We start from the raw sequence: 16428 nt of genomic DNA on the forward strand, positions 1-16428 counted from the left end.
ACGACTTTACAAAGATTGTGTACCACCACACAATATGTTAAGTGTACCACATCACACATTCAGTCATATGCAAGCTAAATCTAGACTGAATCAGTAATTCAAAAAGGCACTTGAAAGTTTTTGAGAAAAATCGACTTTTTATTTATAAACATAAAAGTTAAAATTTTCTAAACTCAGCAGTAAATTACTTTCTCATGTAACAGTTCAGAATATAAAACACTAAAAATGAAATGCATTTTTTTTCTTTTATCTCGTCTATGTATTGTACCATTTGATTTTTTTTCTTTTCCCTTAGGTAAAGTACAGTTTACACATACACAAAAAAGTTGCCATTCAATTTCTCAGTTTGGACCCATTACGAAATCCCTAAAGCTGATCAACCTTTTATAGTACCATGGACTCCCTTTATTTCTATTGAGCCCTCCAAGCAAACCCATGGGTCATTCTCTCCACTGGTTTATTTCTTTGTTCTATGACTGTAGCCATGAGGAGAACCCAGCTGATCCTGTCCCAGCCACCCTAACTATCCATGTGTTTTCACAATCCCTTTAATCCATTTCTTACTTCCAAGCATACACTCCATAGCACATAACCTGGAACCTTATCCTTTTGCTCCTTATAATGACAAGCCTTCCTCCTTTTAGATTTCTCAGCCCATCAACCTCTACACAAACCTACAGAAAATACTCATATCACTTGGCACATGCTGGCTTGTTACCTCACCTGCGCCTCACTGCTCCACTAGCTCCTTTCCCTTTCCCACCTCCACCTCCACGGGGAGTAGGTTCCCAGAATCACTTTATTTAATTACTTTCTAAAATTTACCCTACCGCAGAGGATTTTTCTGCACTATCTAAAAATGTGTTCAGGTCTCCCTTGTACTCCAAAACAAAACAAAACCAAGTAAAACCCTGATTAATATCAAATTCTTGAAATATTTTTTTCTCCATTTGTTGCTTGTGATTCTCATGCCCTCCTTTTCCATCTTAACCCCTTGAAAGCTGGAGTTTGCACTTAACACTACCGTGGAACTTTGGCTTTTTCCTGTTTGTCCTTAACCTTTCTGATCTCTGCAACCTGTGTTGCTGTTCCCCAGTTCTTTCATTCCTCCTGCACATCAACTGCTGCCTCTATTTTAAAAAACTAGCAATTCTCAGATTCTTTTTTCTTTTGGCAGCACCGAGTGGCATGCGGAGCTTCCCCAATCGAGGATCGAACCCGTGTCCCCTGCAGTGAAAGCACAGTCTTAACCACTGTACCACCAGGGAAGTCCAATTCTCAGATTCTTAAGACCTTTCTGCTACATGCCACCTGAGTGCTGTGGACCATATATATCATCCTCAACTCCAAAACACTTTACAGAATATCTGTGGGTCACAGATAAAAAATTAACCTGATGATAAGTAGTTGAGGAGGTACAACATATCTGGTACTGGGCTAAGCATTTAAGACAAAACCATATAGTAAAATTACAGGATAATACAAAACCATAAGTAATCAAGGGCTGAACTGGGCAGAGTAGGGTTAAGAGGAGTATAAATTATTTTTTAAAGTTATTTTAAAAAATTAGGAGGGTATTTTGCATTATCTTTTAAAATTATTTTAAAGTGTGTGTGTGTGTATATATATACACACACGTATGTAATGGTATATATGTATGTGTGTATATATATATAAAAGTATATTTATATCTGACAAAGCACTGCCAGGAACTTACCAAGCCTACCAGCTCAAATATACAAAAATGTATATGTATATGTATACACACACACACAGTTATTAAATGCCATACTGTTTGACATTTTTAAAAAGATCGGAAACAGTCAACGTGTCACAGGGGTCTGGGTAACCACCTCACAACTGGAAAACTATTCCACCAATTAAAGAGTCAGGTAGGAACTATACATGCCGATGAGAAAAAATCCCCAAAACATAATGTGGGGAAAAAATTACAGAGCAGTGTGTATGGTATTTCATTTGTGTAGGGAGGAAAAAATTTTTACACCACGAGCAGAGAAACTGCTAGAAAAACAAAGTATAAATTGATAATTGGTTCCTTTTAGGAAGCAGGAATTGCTGGTCAGAGTGCTTTATTCTTTTATTTTGTTTGAATATACCATGAGCATGTTAAAATAAACTGTGCCTTTCTGAAGATAATTTTAATACAGTGACAGGGTTAAATGCTGCTATTAGTAAAATACAGAATATTTCAAGTATTTTTAAAAAGTAACGAAAGGGGACTTCCCTGGTGGCACAGTGGTTGAGAGTCCGCCTGCCGATGCAGGGGACATGGGTTCGTGCCCCGGTCCGGGAAGATCCCACATGCTGCAGAGCGGCTGGGCCCGTGAGCCATGGCTGCTGAGCCTGCGCGTCTGGAGCCTGTGCTCCGCAACGGGAGAGGCCACAACAGTGAGAGGCCCGCGTACCACAAAAACAAAAACAAAGAAAAAGGAACGAAAGGAAAATTCATCAATAAAATCACCTTGCCAGAGGATATGATAAAAGGTAAATTCTCTCTGTACTAACTCAGGACTTCTGGATTAAGATGGCAGAATGAAGTAGTATCATAGAATGTCCCTTCTATAATCAACTACAAATAAATGAAATTCACCAAAAAGGGAAAGGGGCCAACTTACGCCATAAATACTAAAGCATGGTGGTGCTTAAGGGAAAAAAAAAAGGGGAGGTGAAGAAAATTCCAGGGGAGTAAGTAGCATAATTCAACTCATGACCCTCATCCCACCCCTCAGAAGCAATACAGAGAAAAGAAGATAAGCCAACAAACTCTTGCAAATTCTCATGGAGACCCCACAATTTGCGAAGCAGCACATTCGGGTGATTAAGTAAATTAAGTAATTAGGAGAACTAGCAATTAGGAGAAACCAAGGTAAAAACCATTTGGAGAAGAACCACTACATAGCACTATGGGACCTTAGTAAAGGCAAGGGTGGCCTGTCTTGGTATCATCTCAGGACACTGGAATGAAGTGGGGAAATGAACATAATAAGCACACAGGACTAAGACACTCCAAGGCTGGGTGGAGTTGACCCTGGGATCTCCGAAGAATGAGCACAGTCTCTAAGTACCTTAATATGCACTGCACTCTGCCCTTCCAAACTCTCTCCTTCTCCCAACACAAAGGGCTCAGGTACTGAGGCATGCCCAGAGAGGAAAAAATATTGTGGGTGTTGGGGCAGAATCAGAAGTTGGCCTCAGACTTCTCCACAGCAATATAAAGATGGAGGTAGTATAGGCTAGTAGTTAAGCACGCAGACTCAGAAGCCACAGTGCATGAAAAACCCTACAGTATTATTTGTGTGACTTTGGACAAGTTAACCTCTCTGTGCCTCAGTTTCCTCATTTGTAAAAAAAATATGACATTATTATTAATAGTAGGCCATGCTTTCATTCAAGAATAAAGGCAACCTTTAGATGTCTGTAAACATTAGAGAGTTCAGGGAAGATTATATACTTTTTCTTAGGGGAGGGGACCTCAATACAAATTAAAAACACCAAGAAATAAATCAAAAGAAAGAACTCAGAAATGGTGAAGCTATAGGAGGAAAAAAAAGAATTGGTGTTTTTCTGTGAATCCATGTAAATATACAAGTAAAACTAAATAACTGAAGTTATTATGGTTACAAGACTGAATATAAATGATATTTACTTGTAAATATAATACAAGCAAACAACATGAGGGTGGAAAAAGAAGTGTAAAATAACTCATTACTTCATCTTTCACATCAGGAGTTAGTTGATTCTGTCTAAATTTTTTTTTTTTTTTTTTGGCCATACGTGGGCCTCTCACTGTTGTGGCCTCTCCCGTTGCGGAGCACAGGCTCCGGACGCGCAGGCTCAGCGGCCATGGCTCACGGGCCCAGCCGCTCCGTGGCATGTGGGATCCTCCCGGACCGGGGCACGAACCCATGTCCCCTGCATTGGCAGGCGGACTCTCAACCACTGCGCCACCAGGGAAGCCCCCTGTCTAAAATTTGTAGTAAAAAAACATGTAGTAAAATATGTAGTAAAAAAAATGTTTTTAATGACCAAAATATCTTAGTAGTTTATCATAATCTTTTTTTCTTCTTAATCATAGTGATATTTTAAGAACTAATATCTCTTGTACACTTGTAGTAAAGAAACATTTGTCTGGAATTCATCAATGTCTTCAGTTTCTCTTCAATTAGTTTTTCATCTGTAAAGTTCACGTAAAATTAAATAGTTGTTTTCTAAAACTGAATGTAAAAGGTATCCCATTCTCGAAAAGTACCTCTGTATGTCTGTTTCTCTCCACCGCCCCTCCCCCCCACCAATACATACATATACATAGAGCAATGTTTGAAAAGCTACTTATCTATGTTAACATTTGACAATTTCTAGATAGTGGGATTTGAGTGTTAATTATTTTCTTGAACTTTTTGAATTTTTTATACTGACCATATATCACTTTTATAAACATATTACTTCAAATAAAGGCAGTTAAGGGGACTTCCCTGGTGGTCCAGTGGTTAAAAATCCACCTTCTGATGCAAGGGACACAGCTTCAGTCCCTGGTCAGGGAACTAAGATCCCACATGCCGCGGGGCAACTAAGCCCACATGCCGCAGCAGAGGATCCCACGTACCGCAACAAAGACCCCGTGTGCCTCGATAAGACCCGACGCAGCCAAAAATGAAATAAATAACTAAATAATTTTTTTTTAAAAAAGGCAGTTAACTCTGTTAGTTCCAATCTCAAATAAGTAATATATAGCTGCAAAGTAACAATAACCTCATTCTATTAAGTGTATGTCAGTCTGTAAAGCACTGGTAAAAATCCATTCAACATAATCAACTCACCAGGAAGTGCTGCTTTACTTATAATTCCTGTCAGCAGAGCCAATTCCTGCAAAGACCCAGCACTAACATCCTGACAGCGCAGGATTGCTTGTATGGTATCAGAATGAGAAATGAGAAACTGCAACACCTAAGACGAAGAAAAGGAGGGGAAATGGAAAAACAGGTGGAAGAGTAGAAAATTGTATTATAAATTTATATCCATCTGTTTAATAACATTGAAGCAAGTAATTTAATGTAATGAAGAATATTAGATAAGCAGTTGTCTTTTGCATTTACGTAGTTTATTTTCAAGAAGCAAACATCTAACTAAATTTTATAAGAAAGCTAAAGATAAGGATTATTTCAAAGTTTAGAGATTAATACACTTAGAAGCTACTATAGAAGAGTATAATATAACTTGGAACTACTGTATGAAAACTATTATTTGACCCCTATTTTTTAAAATTTTTGTCTAAATGGAACTAGAACATGAATTAATGTGTGTGAGTGTGTTCAAAAATGACTTACTGGGACTTCCCTGGTGACTCAGTAGTTAAGAATCCGCCTGCCAATGCAGGGGACACGAGTTCGAGCCCTGGTCCGGGAAGATCCCACATGCCGCAGAGCGACTAAGCCCGTGCACCACAACTACTAAGCCTGCGCTCTAGGGCCCACGAGCCACAAATACTGAGCCCACGTGCCACAACTGCTGAAGCCCATGCGCCTAGAGCCCGTTCTCTGCAACGAGAAGCCACTGCAATGAGAAGCCCACACACCGCAACAATGAAGAGTAGCCCCTGCTCGCCGCAACTAGAGAAAGCCTGCGCACAGCAACGAAGACCCAATGCAGCCAAAAATAAATAAATAAATAAATTTATTTTTAAAAAATGACTTACTGAATTCAAGTTTGCTCTGTGAAAGTCTGACTAGTGTGACATGGGGACAATCACATAAAAGCTTTTGTCTAACTCTCCTTTTGATATGATGAAAATAAATGAGATACAAATCTTGACCTCTAAACTGTGCCCTTTCAGCTTAGCATTTTACAGTGTACCATCATAGAAGACTCTACTCATTTTCACATTCAAACATCTTCTTAACTAGATTATAGATTCCCTGAAGGCAGGGACTACACCACAACTGGCTGAACATTTGAATCTCTCAGGAACTGTGCCACTTTTATTTTTTAATACAAATTCCTGGCCTCAGAGTCCATCATCGTTGGACATGAAACTCAGTAATCTGTATTTTTTAAAGAACCTACTCAGGTAATTCCACTATGCTCAGTATAAGACTGGCCTTGTATCACAACGTCCCACTTCTTCTAAAAAACCTTAATCTCGAGAAAGTAGAAGACAAAGTTTTTGAGTGTTAAAGAACTGACTCAAAGGCTGCATATGAAAGGGGTAGAATGTCACTTAGACTAACGCAATATAAAATCAGGTAGCACACTAGAAACAGCAGCATTCTATCTTGGGAAAGTATGCCTGAAGACTGATGGCAGGGAAAGCAGATAAAATCACCAGAAATTATTAGGATGTGTCCTAATTCCTGAGGGTATGATAATAATAGAGCAACACAATAAAAAACTGCAGATTCTTAGTGATAAGCCTAATTAATCAGTAAAAGGTTAAATTGCATATTGCATTATTAGTCTAAGAAACAAACATATTTTTGAAGATTTCACTGAAAAGCAATGAAAATAAAACTAATTTATGGTGTTTGAAGGAAAAATATTTTATTAGAAACTCACTTATTTAAATTACTCATTCTTTCAACATCACAACTAAATGTGGCATCATCATTTATCTTTTGTATCTTCTGCAAGGTCTAATAAAGGAACAGCATTCTCTAATAAATACCTGGTTAAATTACATTTTAGAAGCCAGCTTATTTCTATCACAATAACTGCTTCCTTTTGCAGAACAACAAATTTAGATCTCTTGCCTTCTATCTCACTATTCTATTAATTAGCTGTGGTGTTTCATTCAAACAAGAGTACAAAAACAGACCGATAAAGTTCAGAGCAAAGTGCAAGGGGTCTATGTTCAATACCCAGCTCTGCCACAAACAGAACGGTTAAGGTAAATTCACGTTAAGCGTTCTATGCCTAGGGCTTCTGCATTTGTAAAATAAAGATTTTGCACTTGATGATTTCTACACTAAGGATCCTCTTACCTGCCCTGCTGCCTGCAAGTGCTGGGCCATACTAGACGTGAGGATGACCTGGCACAAGCGGAGAGCTGGAAGCAGAATCTGGCGGTACCGGTCCACTGGAGTAGGGATGAACACTGGGGCATCTCTCAGGCCAAACATGCTTGATTTGCATCCAGTGAACAAAGAGAGAGCAGCAGTCCAACAGTTAAAACAGTCCCCGACCATCTCCACGGCAAACAATCACAGGTGGCTAATTAAGATGTGAAGCTACTAATGAGGACTCTGTATCCCAGAGGTACAGTTAGTGAAAAAATCTGAATTTTTAAAAATCTTCGTAAAGAATAATTGCATAAATTTGAAAAGACAGTGCTAAAATTCCCCAAACATACTTATTCTACTCTAAATATTCCCTTGGGCCACAGAGACTATGTGTGAGAAACAGACAGAAACAAAAGTTACTCTCCCCAAATTTCCCTCTTGTACACACAAAGCCAAAAATGAATCTACATTGTCCATTATATAAAATAAAACAAGATTTTAAAAATTAAAATGAGATTGTAAAATCACTTAACCTTTAAGATGAGGTCTCAGAACACTATTAATAAACTATTATTTATTGTAAATATTTCTATTTAAATTTTTGAACAAAAAAAATGGTTGCCTGTTGAAGAGAAGAGAATGAAAGCAGAATATGGAAATAAAAAGAAATAACAGAAAGGCTTTCCAAAGACAGGCAATAATAATGTGCCATGAACTGAGGAATACAATTTACTCAATCCTCTTCACCTAAGGTGACTCTTGTGTTAAAACCTTAGAAAGTTATACTAAAAAAATTTTCTTTTCTAGAAGTAAAATATTTCTATAGTTAAGCCTGAAAAACTCAAACATACAATTTGGCAATGGATCTTTTGAGGAAAATTACTCAAACTGACCTAAATTGTTATTTAACAGTAGGAGGGTATGCTATAGGCCCTAACAATGCTGCAGCCATGTAGACAAAAAAGAAAAAATTCATATTCAAACTCAACTGAGAAATCTGCTAGAAAGTTTGAAACTTAAAATAATTTCACTTGAAGCTTTCAAATTAGCAAGCAGTTGGTAAAATGTTAAAATGAGAAAAATATAAAATACTATTCAAGTCATCAAGAAAAGAAAATCCACAACAAATTATAATTTCATTACAATACTTTAAAAGACCAGTATAACTGAAAACATGTACTTCTACTAAACAGAACAATAAAGTTGGGAAGAAAAACGTCTAACAAAATGCTCTCCCATTTCCCTCTTACGTTACTGCTCTAAAATGGAAAGCACTAGGTACCTACCCACTTTTACCCTTATTAGCAACTTTCATTTATTAGTTAATGGCAGGGGTATATGACCAAACAAAACCATCAAGATGAGAGTACTGCTCCAACAGAATTATAAACGGCAAAATTATGTTTGAAATTTTTTTTTTCCCTTAATAATCCTTTACTGGTAACTTTAAAAAAAGCGGCAGGGGGTGGGGATGGTGGTGTGATGAATTGGGCAATTGGGATTGACATGTATAAAACAGATGACTAATAAGAACCTGCTGTATAAAAAAATGAATAAAATTAAATTTTAAATAAAAACCATTAAAAAATAAATAAATTGATATGGATGCTTACCCCTGTGGGTCCATTTCTGGGCGCATGTCATAGACTTGGCATTGTGCCAGCCTCACAATCACCCCAGACCTCAGCAGCTCTAAAGCGCCCTGTTGTATCTTGGCCACTCTTGTGAGAAATGCCTAAGAAGTTATGAAACAAAAATCATCAGTACAGAGATCAGAGCCAAGCGTCTCACATTAAAATGAGACTTTCTCATAGCACATTTCTGATCTGTAATCACTGGTGAAGAGAAATTCTGAGCTAGCTAGGAAGGGGCATATTATACCACCTTAACCATAGGATTTTTATGAGGAGTAAATGGCACAGCGTATCTGAAGTGCTACATACGCCTTGCAAGGATTAAGCATTCAACTAAATCATCATGTGGGCTTATGGAGGGCAGGGAAGATTGTTTTGCTCACAGCTGTATCTCTACTACCTAGTGCCATACCTGGCATGTAACAGATATTTAATAAATACTTGTTGAATAAATGAATGAAGGAAGGAAAACAGAATTAATGAAGAATCTAAGACTTTAGTGCTTCTCTTATTGTGACATTTGTGGTATTTTTAAGCAGGAGGAAACAGAAATTAAAACAGATTTGGAGGAAAGGAAATGAATTATATACACTGTACTGAAAAATCCTGTGTTTAAAGTAGAACCAGCACATCTACATTGGAATTTCAACAGGCAACTAACAGTCTGATTTTCGTTGCGGAAGGACATTTTTGCTCACTCTTCTCCTCATAGACCACTGGGTGTCATGTGGCTTTGCCACCACCAGCAATCGAAGTGAGTAAGCAGCAGTCTCAGTACCCAACTAACCCTCTCAGGATCATTTCAACTCAACTTTGGCATGCTCAGAAGATACAGTTCTAGCACATGTGCCCAAATTTAAAACTCCTTAGAAATGATTACAGTTTGTATGATAGAAACATGCAAAATGTAGGCCACGTTAATTTTCTTTAATATATCCTTAACCTCAAGAGGAAGTGACCTGTTGATCTAACTTCAAGTGAATATAAAGCCTTACCATTTTGGATTCGTATGTATAAAGGGCTTTTAAAAGGGGAGGCTGTGGAGTGAGTAAGCTCTGCAAAGTACGGTCATCTTCTACCAAGCTGTCCACAAGCACCTTCAAATAGCCACTGTTAGAAAGATACAGAAGCCACTGCTGCTGCTTATCTACGGAGACAATCCGATCAAGTAGAGCCAGTGCCAGCATCTGACGGAAGAACACATCAAAATCCAAAATGTGGAGATGGCTACCAAAATCAACAACAGTAACTCCCTTTATCTGGAAATGTTTAAAAGTTTTCTTACAAGGAGAATGGTTGCCTACAATACAATTCTCTCTCTCTTTTTTTTTTTGAGAAAAATGTATGTATGTATCCAGAATCTTGATTTATTAATAAAAGAAAAAATTTCAGGGTAAAGTTATATTTCTGAAACAAAACCTAACACATTAAAATAATGGCATTAAATATATTTTAGCAAAATCTAAACATTACTTGCTGGAGGAAAGGGATTCTTAAAAATAGTTTTTTCCCCCCCTAATTGTAAAGTTTCACATACTCCTTGTAGAAAACAGAAAACTTATACAGAAAATACATTATCTGAGAAACAAAGATTACTTTGTTCTATGTCTTCCCAAATATTTTTTAACATAATTGAGAGCGTACTACATGATTCAAATGCTATGTAATTTTCCACCAGCAGGGAATTATCTTCTCACTGTATTATCACCAGTATGACATAATATTTTAAAGACATATAAATGCAAATACTCATTGAAAAAGCAGAGAAAGATACACTCAGTATAAAAGCTACGTATCCAGCATTCTCTTATGCCAAGATCTTGATTAACCAGCATCTCTGCTGGTTAATTTCTACCAGTGTAAGGCAAATCTCAAAATTAGCAAAAAGATTATTCTGAGGGTACAGTCTGAACAAATAAAGGATTCTGAACGTAAGTAAACAAAACATATGAATGAACAAAACAGAAATTCAAAATTATAGTAAATAAGAAAATTCACTAAAATACATTACAGAAAATAATTCCCAATATGTAACATACATTTGAAAAGCTGATCCAGTTTATGCCTTAATAAGTCAAAATATCTATCCAATTATAATACTCAGCAGGAGTTACTGTACCCTTCCAATCTCATGACCATCACAAGCATCTCGACAGACCACTTCCATGAGGGCAGCACCATAGCTCTCAATGATTGCTATGTTTTCTCGCTGTAATTTACTAAACACATCTTCAGGGGCGGTCAGCCTTTCCCACATGGTTTTCTTGGCTAAAGGGTTACAATAGAAGACATATAAAACACTCCAGCAAAAAGCAGTTTGGTAACTGAGTAATTACACCTCATACATGACAACAACAGAAAAATCCTTCCATTACTGCCTGCACACAAAGACCCATCAACCAATGAGTCTAGGCAGGTAAACTTTAAGAACACAATGCACTATTCCATGCATGTACTCTGAGAACAATGGTATTAGGAAAAGGATAAACTATCCTTAAAGAAATCAAAATGAACTATGAAACCCCAGGAGAAACATTCCTGTATTTATTCCACTAATCAATCTGGTTTTATCTTTTATTGAGATCTATGAGAATTTGGCTACAAAGGAGCAGGTACAAAGTAGACAAAGATCTGCTTCCAAAAAACAGATATTTTATTCTTTTATATTTTTAACTGAAATATTTATTAAAAAGAAAAGGTATACTCATTATGAAGATAATTTAAATTAATTAAATTTAATTTAATTCAAGGAACACTAATAATTAAAGATAGGATCATATGCTTTACATAGATTCCTGTAAACCTTTTAGAAAAGTTTCATAAATACACTACATAAAGCAATAATCTGTATTTGAAACTAATCTTATGACTTTTCCCCAACTAGCACATGGTAGCAGTTTTTTTTTTTAACATCTTTATTGGAGTATAATTGCTTTACACTGGTGCGTTAGTTGCTGCCGTATAACAAAGTGAATCAGCTATACGTATACATATATCCCCATATCCCCTCCCTCTTGCGTCTCCCTCCCACCCTCCCTATCCCACCCCTCTAGGTGGTCACAAAGCATCAAGCTGATCTCCCTGTGCTATGCAGCTGCTTCCCACTAGCTAACTATTTTACATTTGGTAGTGTATATATGCCAACAGTAGCAGTTTTTAAACTGTGGAAAGATTCTCAAGACAGGGTGATCAGAATGGAGGGCAAAACAAAGCAGGTTTAACCATGAAAAATAAAAATAACACACAAGGGCTTCCCTGGTGGTGCAGTGGTTGAGAGTCCGCCTGCCGATCCAGGAGACACGGGTTCGTGCCCCGGTCCGGGAAGTTCCCACATGCCGCGGAGTGGCTAGGCCCATGAGCCATGGCCACTGAGCCTGTGCGTCCAGAGCCTGTGCTCCGCAACAGGAGAGGCCACAACAGTGAGAGGCCCGCGTACCACAAAAAAAAAGTACACACAAGGTGGACTATATTCCACTATAAAGTTTGCAGCAGTCAAACCTGAGGTCTTTTTTTTTAATTTTGTTTGTTTATTTTTTCCCTAAAATATCTTTACCACTACTCTGATTTTATTTTAGTCACAGTTAATTTCCAATAGTGTCAAAGCAGGGTATGAGATTATTTTCTCAACCGTGTCACTTCCTTTGGTCACCTGGTCCCATGTACTTCTATTTCACCTCCCTCCACTCTCCACCTCCACCCCAACGCTGCCGCCACACTAGCCCTCAAATTCAGCACTTCCTTCAGTCTCAGGATCTTTGCACTAGCTGTTCTTTATATTCTTCCCCAGATCTTAGCATGACTGCCTCCTCTTCATCATTTCAGCCTCTATCAAATATCACTTCCTCAACTACATCCAGCTTCCCTCCTCCTCCCACCCCACACACAATATATCACAGTACTATTTCATTTTCTCCACAGTACTTATTTATCAGATTTACTCAAATTATGTTAGTTTTTAGTTTCCATGCTTGTATCTCTGTCTCCTCACATCGAATGTAAGCTTATTAACAATGGGATTCTGTCTTGTCTGCCACTGTTTCTCCAGAATTTAGCACAGTGTCTAGCACATAGTAGAAGCTCAAATATTAATTACTGATTGATTGACAGCTTAAAGGCAAGTTTAGAAACTTTGCTCCAGGGATGCCACCAGATGCTCTCAGGGTGGGGTACTATGGTGGGTGGGTTTTCAGGAACCCAGCCTGAGGAGCTATGGCATCTCCTCTTCTGTTTTACGCATAGGATTGCCACAAAATTATCTGAATAAAGGCTTTGGACAAAAGTCTGAAAGCCACTACTTTATAGGTTTAACATTTTTTAGCCATGAATTCCTTAGTTCAAACATTCTTATGTAAATGCAACCCCACCAGAAGAGTCCAGCAAAACTCTTAATTTCCTTTCTCTTCTTAACTCTTATAAAACTTGTAATTTATACTTGGGGTTGGCAAACTAAGGCTCGTGGGAAAAATGTGATCTCCCACTTGTTTTTGTAAATAAAATTTTAATGCAACATAGCATACATCTCTGGCTTCTTTTGCACAATAATGGCAGAGTTGAGTAGTTGCAACAGAGAACATATGGCTTGCAAAGTCTGAATTAGTTATTATCTGGCCCTGTACAGAAAAAGCTTGCTGGCATCTGGTCTATATCATCCAATTTAAGGCTTATTGTTTTATAAACACATATATTGCCATTTTTACTAGGATAAAAGATTTTATGAAAGCAAGAACCCAATTAATGTTTCCTGCTTCCTGGAACAACTAAAAATAATCAACCACCAAATGATTACTGATTTTTGTTTGTATTGTAAAAAGGGGAAATAATCTAAATGTCCAAAAATGGGTAGGCTAAATAAATTATGGTATATCCATAAGTGGCAAAATCTATACAGGTATTAAAAATGTTACTTAATGAGGCAGGAAAAGTTGATAAAATACTAAATAGAGAGAAAAGGGAAGATTTAAATCAATAAAAAAAGATGGCTGGCTATAACCAAAATGTCGTGATAGTTATCTTAGAAGGTAAAATGTGTGACTTTTCCTTTTGTTTATTAGTGTGTTCTAAATTTCCTATAATCAATATTTATTTTTAAATAAAAAAATAAAAGCTAAAAGATTTTTTTTTTTTTTTTTTTTCAGTATGCGGGCCTCTCACTGTTGTGGCCTCTCCCGTTGTGGAGCACAGGCTCTGGACACGCAGGCTCAGCGGCCATGGCTCATGGGCCTAGCCGCTCCGTGGCATGTGGGATCTTCCCGGACCGGGGCACGAACCCGTGTCCCCTGCACTGGCAGGCGCACTCTCAACCACTGTGCCACCAGCGAAGCCCTAAAAGATATTTTTAAAATATCTGATTATGAATTTTTAGTCAGGTTCTAAGGTTCTAGGACCTGACTCGGGTTGTAAAAAAAATAAAAGGAGTGGTGAGAAATGTACATCTAAATTCACATCAAGCATAAAGCCTGCACCCACTACACACATATATATAGCCTCAGCTGGTATTTTAATTTTATTTTTATTTTTTGGCCACACTATGCAGCATGCAGGATATTAGTTCCCCGACCAGGGATGGAACCCACGCCCTCAGCAGTGAAAGTACGGCGTCCTAACCACTGGACTGCCAGGGAATTCCTGTAGCTGATACTGTATTTTTTTATTTTTTTTTGCGGTATGCGGGCCTCTCACTGTTGTGGCCTCTCCCATTGCGGAGCACAGGCTCCAGACGCGCAGGCTCCGGACGCACAGGCTCAGCAGCCATGGCTCACGGGCCCAGCCACTCCGCGGCACGTGTTATCTTCCCGGACTGGGGCACGAACCCGTGTCCCCTGCATCGGCAGGCGGACTCTCAACCACTGTGCCACCTGGGAAGCCCCTGGTACTGTATTTTTAAGTCACTTATTGGAGTCAGATTCACAAGAACGGAGTTAACAACAGGCAAGATTCTCTATGAAATCCTTTTAGTCCCACTACTTTATGACTAAAATCAGAGGTGTACTTGTACTATAATTCTAGATCATACTAACACCTAGACCATAAAAACTGAAAATCTCATGATAGGATCCTAAAAAATTTAATAATGGCAAGAGATTATCTTTTCTAATCTCTTTTAAAAAGATGATTGGATATTATGGTTTCATAAACAAAGAACAACAGGAATATTCTTGATCAAAAGTCGCAATAGCCCAGAAGAATTATGAGCAGAGCAGAAAATTCTTCATTCTTATTATAATTCCTAATTCTTATTTATAAATAAAAGATACTACCAAGTACCATTAACTTGTCAAACTTAAAAAGAAAAGCCAGTTTAGAAGAAAATAGAACATATGAGAAAAACTTATAATAAAAGTACTTAAAATTACAATTTAAAAAATTTTTAAATTAAAAATTCTAACTGACATCTTCCATACAGCTATATCAATCAACTATAAATTAAAGTTGAATGATAAGCTCCTAGAAAATAGAAAGTTAAAAATGAATCTGTTTTAAAAGCAATATAATCCATTTTACTGAAATTACAACAAAACATTCAAACAGGGCTAATCTCACAGAAATAAAATTAAGGAGGATGCACTATATCCTCTACACTGAGGTGTTAGCATAACTTTATAGGTTGGCTTTATAAACTTTTATTGAAAACATTAATCTGATTAAAAATATGCTGAAAAGTATATATCTTTGTCATTATCAATCTGTTTTTAAATGTGAAATATTTTTATAATACTAGAGCTTAAGGAACAGATCAATAGAGAAATTAAGAACATAATAATTGGGGTTCATATTAAACATTTAGGGTCTGGTCAAATTATCCACTTTTTCTTTCTAGTGGTCACTGGTAGAAAAGAGAGAGAATAAAAAGGTGAAAAAAATACAAAGAGAGTTATTTGTGATGTCAATGGCTGTCAACTAAGCCCCAGGAATTACATATGCAAAAACAATGTCAGATTTGAACTACACTGTTCTTAATTAAGGAAACATATAAGATCCTCCAAATAATTTTATCAAAAAAAATATTGGGTTGGCCAAAAGGTTCATTTGGGTTTTTCCATATCATCTTACAGAAAAACCCAAATGAACTTTTGGGCCAACCCAATATATGCTTTGGTTCCTCCCCAGATCTACTGCATTGCCAGCTCAAAGTGATAGGATCCACCCAGATGGATTTTCAGAAAATTAACTATATGCTTAAGAGACGTCTGAATTTCCTTTTCCCTAAACTGCTCATATCCTTTGCCCATTTTTCTGTTGGGTTATTGATTTGTAGATGCTCTTTATTAGAAATTAGTCATTTGTGATATGAGCTACAAATACATTGCTGATACTGAATTCTAATTCTCAGATCTGTCAAAAAGAAGCAAGTCACTTAGCCTCTCTAAGTCAGATTCCTTTTATACCAAACAGGGAAAATGGCTGCCCAGTATTCAGTACATATGTTTATGTAAAAATAAAGAAAAAGTGGTATGAAAAAGTAAGTATATAAACATTAAAAATTCAGTTTTTGTTTTAAAACAACAGAAAATAGGTACACTAGCACAAAAGTATGTGCTCATAAATATTTATTAAATATAATATTTCTAATTTGAAAATTAAAAACACTAGTATCTAGGGAATAAAGTACTTTGCTATCTAAAACAAGTCAAAATAAGCAGTAATTATGACTAAGAAAAAAAAAGCTACTTAAGGGATAAAATTGCTCTAAAAATAGATCATTTGAAAATTAAAAGCAAAGGAGAGGGACTTCCGTGGTGGCACAGTGGTTAAGACTCCACGCTCCCGGTGCAGGGGGCCCG

General features: G+C 37.2%; 1 protein-coding gene across 2 annotated transcripts in view; it reads right to left on the reverse strand.

The window, feature by feature from the left end:
* NUP205 (nucleoporin 205) overlaps positions 1-16428 on the reverse strand; it is an 81236-nt gene that overhangs the window by 14612 nt on the left and 50196 nt on the right. For both annotated transcript variants that reach the window (XR_004038896.2, XM_030853921.2), the window contains exons 31-35: positions 10767-10915; positions 9643-9834; positions 8627-8748; positions 6996-7134; positions 4839-4965 (exon numbers count right to left, since the gene is read on the reverse strand). Coding sequence is in view for 1 of the 2 variants with exons in the window: in XM_030853921.2 (XP_030709781.2) it covers positions 4839-4965; positions 6996-7134; positions 8627-8748; positions 9643-9834; positions 10767-10915 (729 nt within the window). In the remaining variant the exon portion in view is untranslated. The remainder of the gene's footprint in view (positions 1-4838; positions 4966-6995; positions 7135-8626; positions 8749-9642; positions 9835-10766; positions 10916-16428) is intronic.

This window comes from Globicephala melas, chromosome 9 (genome assembly GCF_963455315.2).
Source record: "Globicephala melas chromosome 9, mGloMel1.2, whole genome shotgun sequence".
Classification (NCBI taxonomy): Eukaryota; Metazoa; Chordata; class Mammalia; order Artiodactyla; family Delphinidae; genus Globicephala; species Globicephala melas.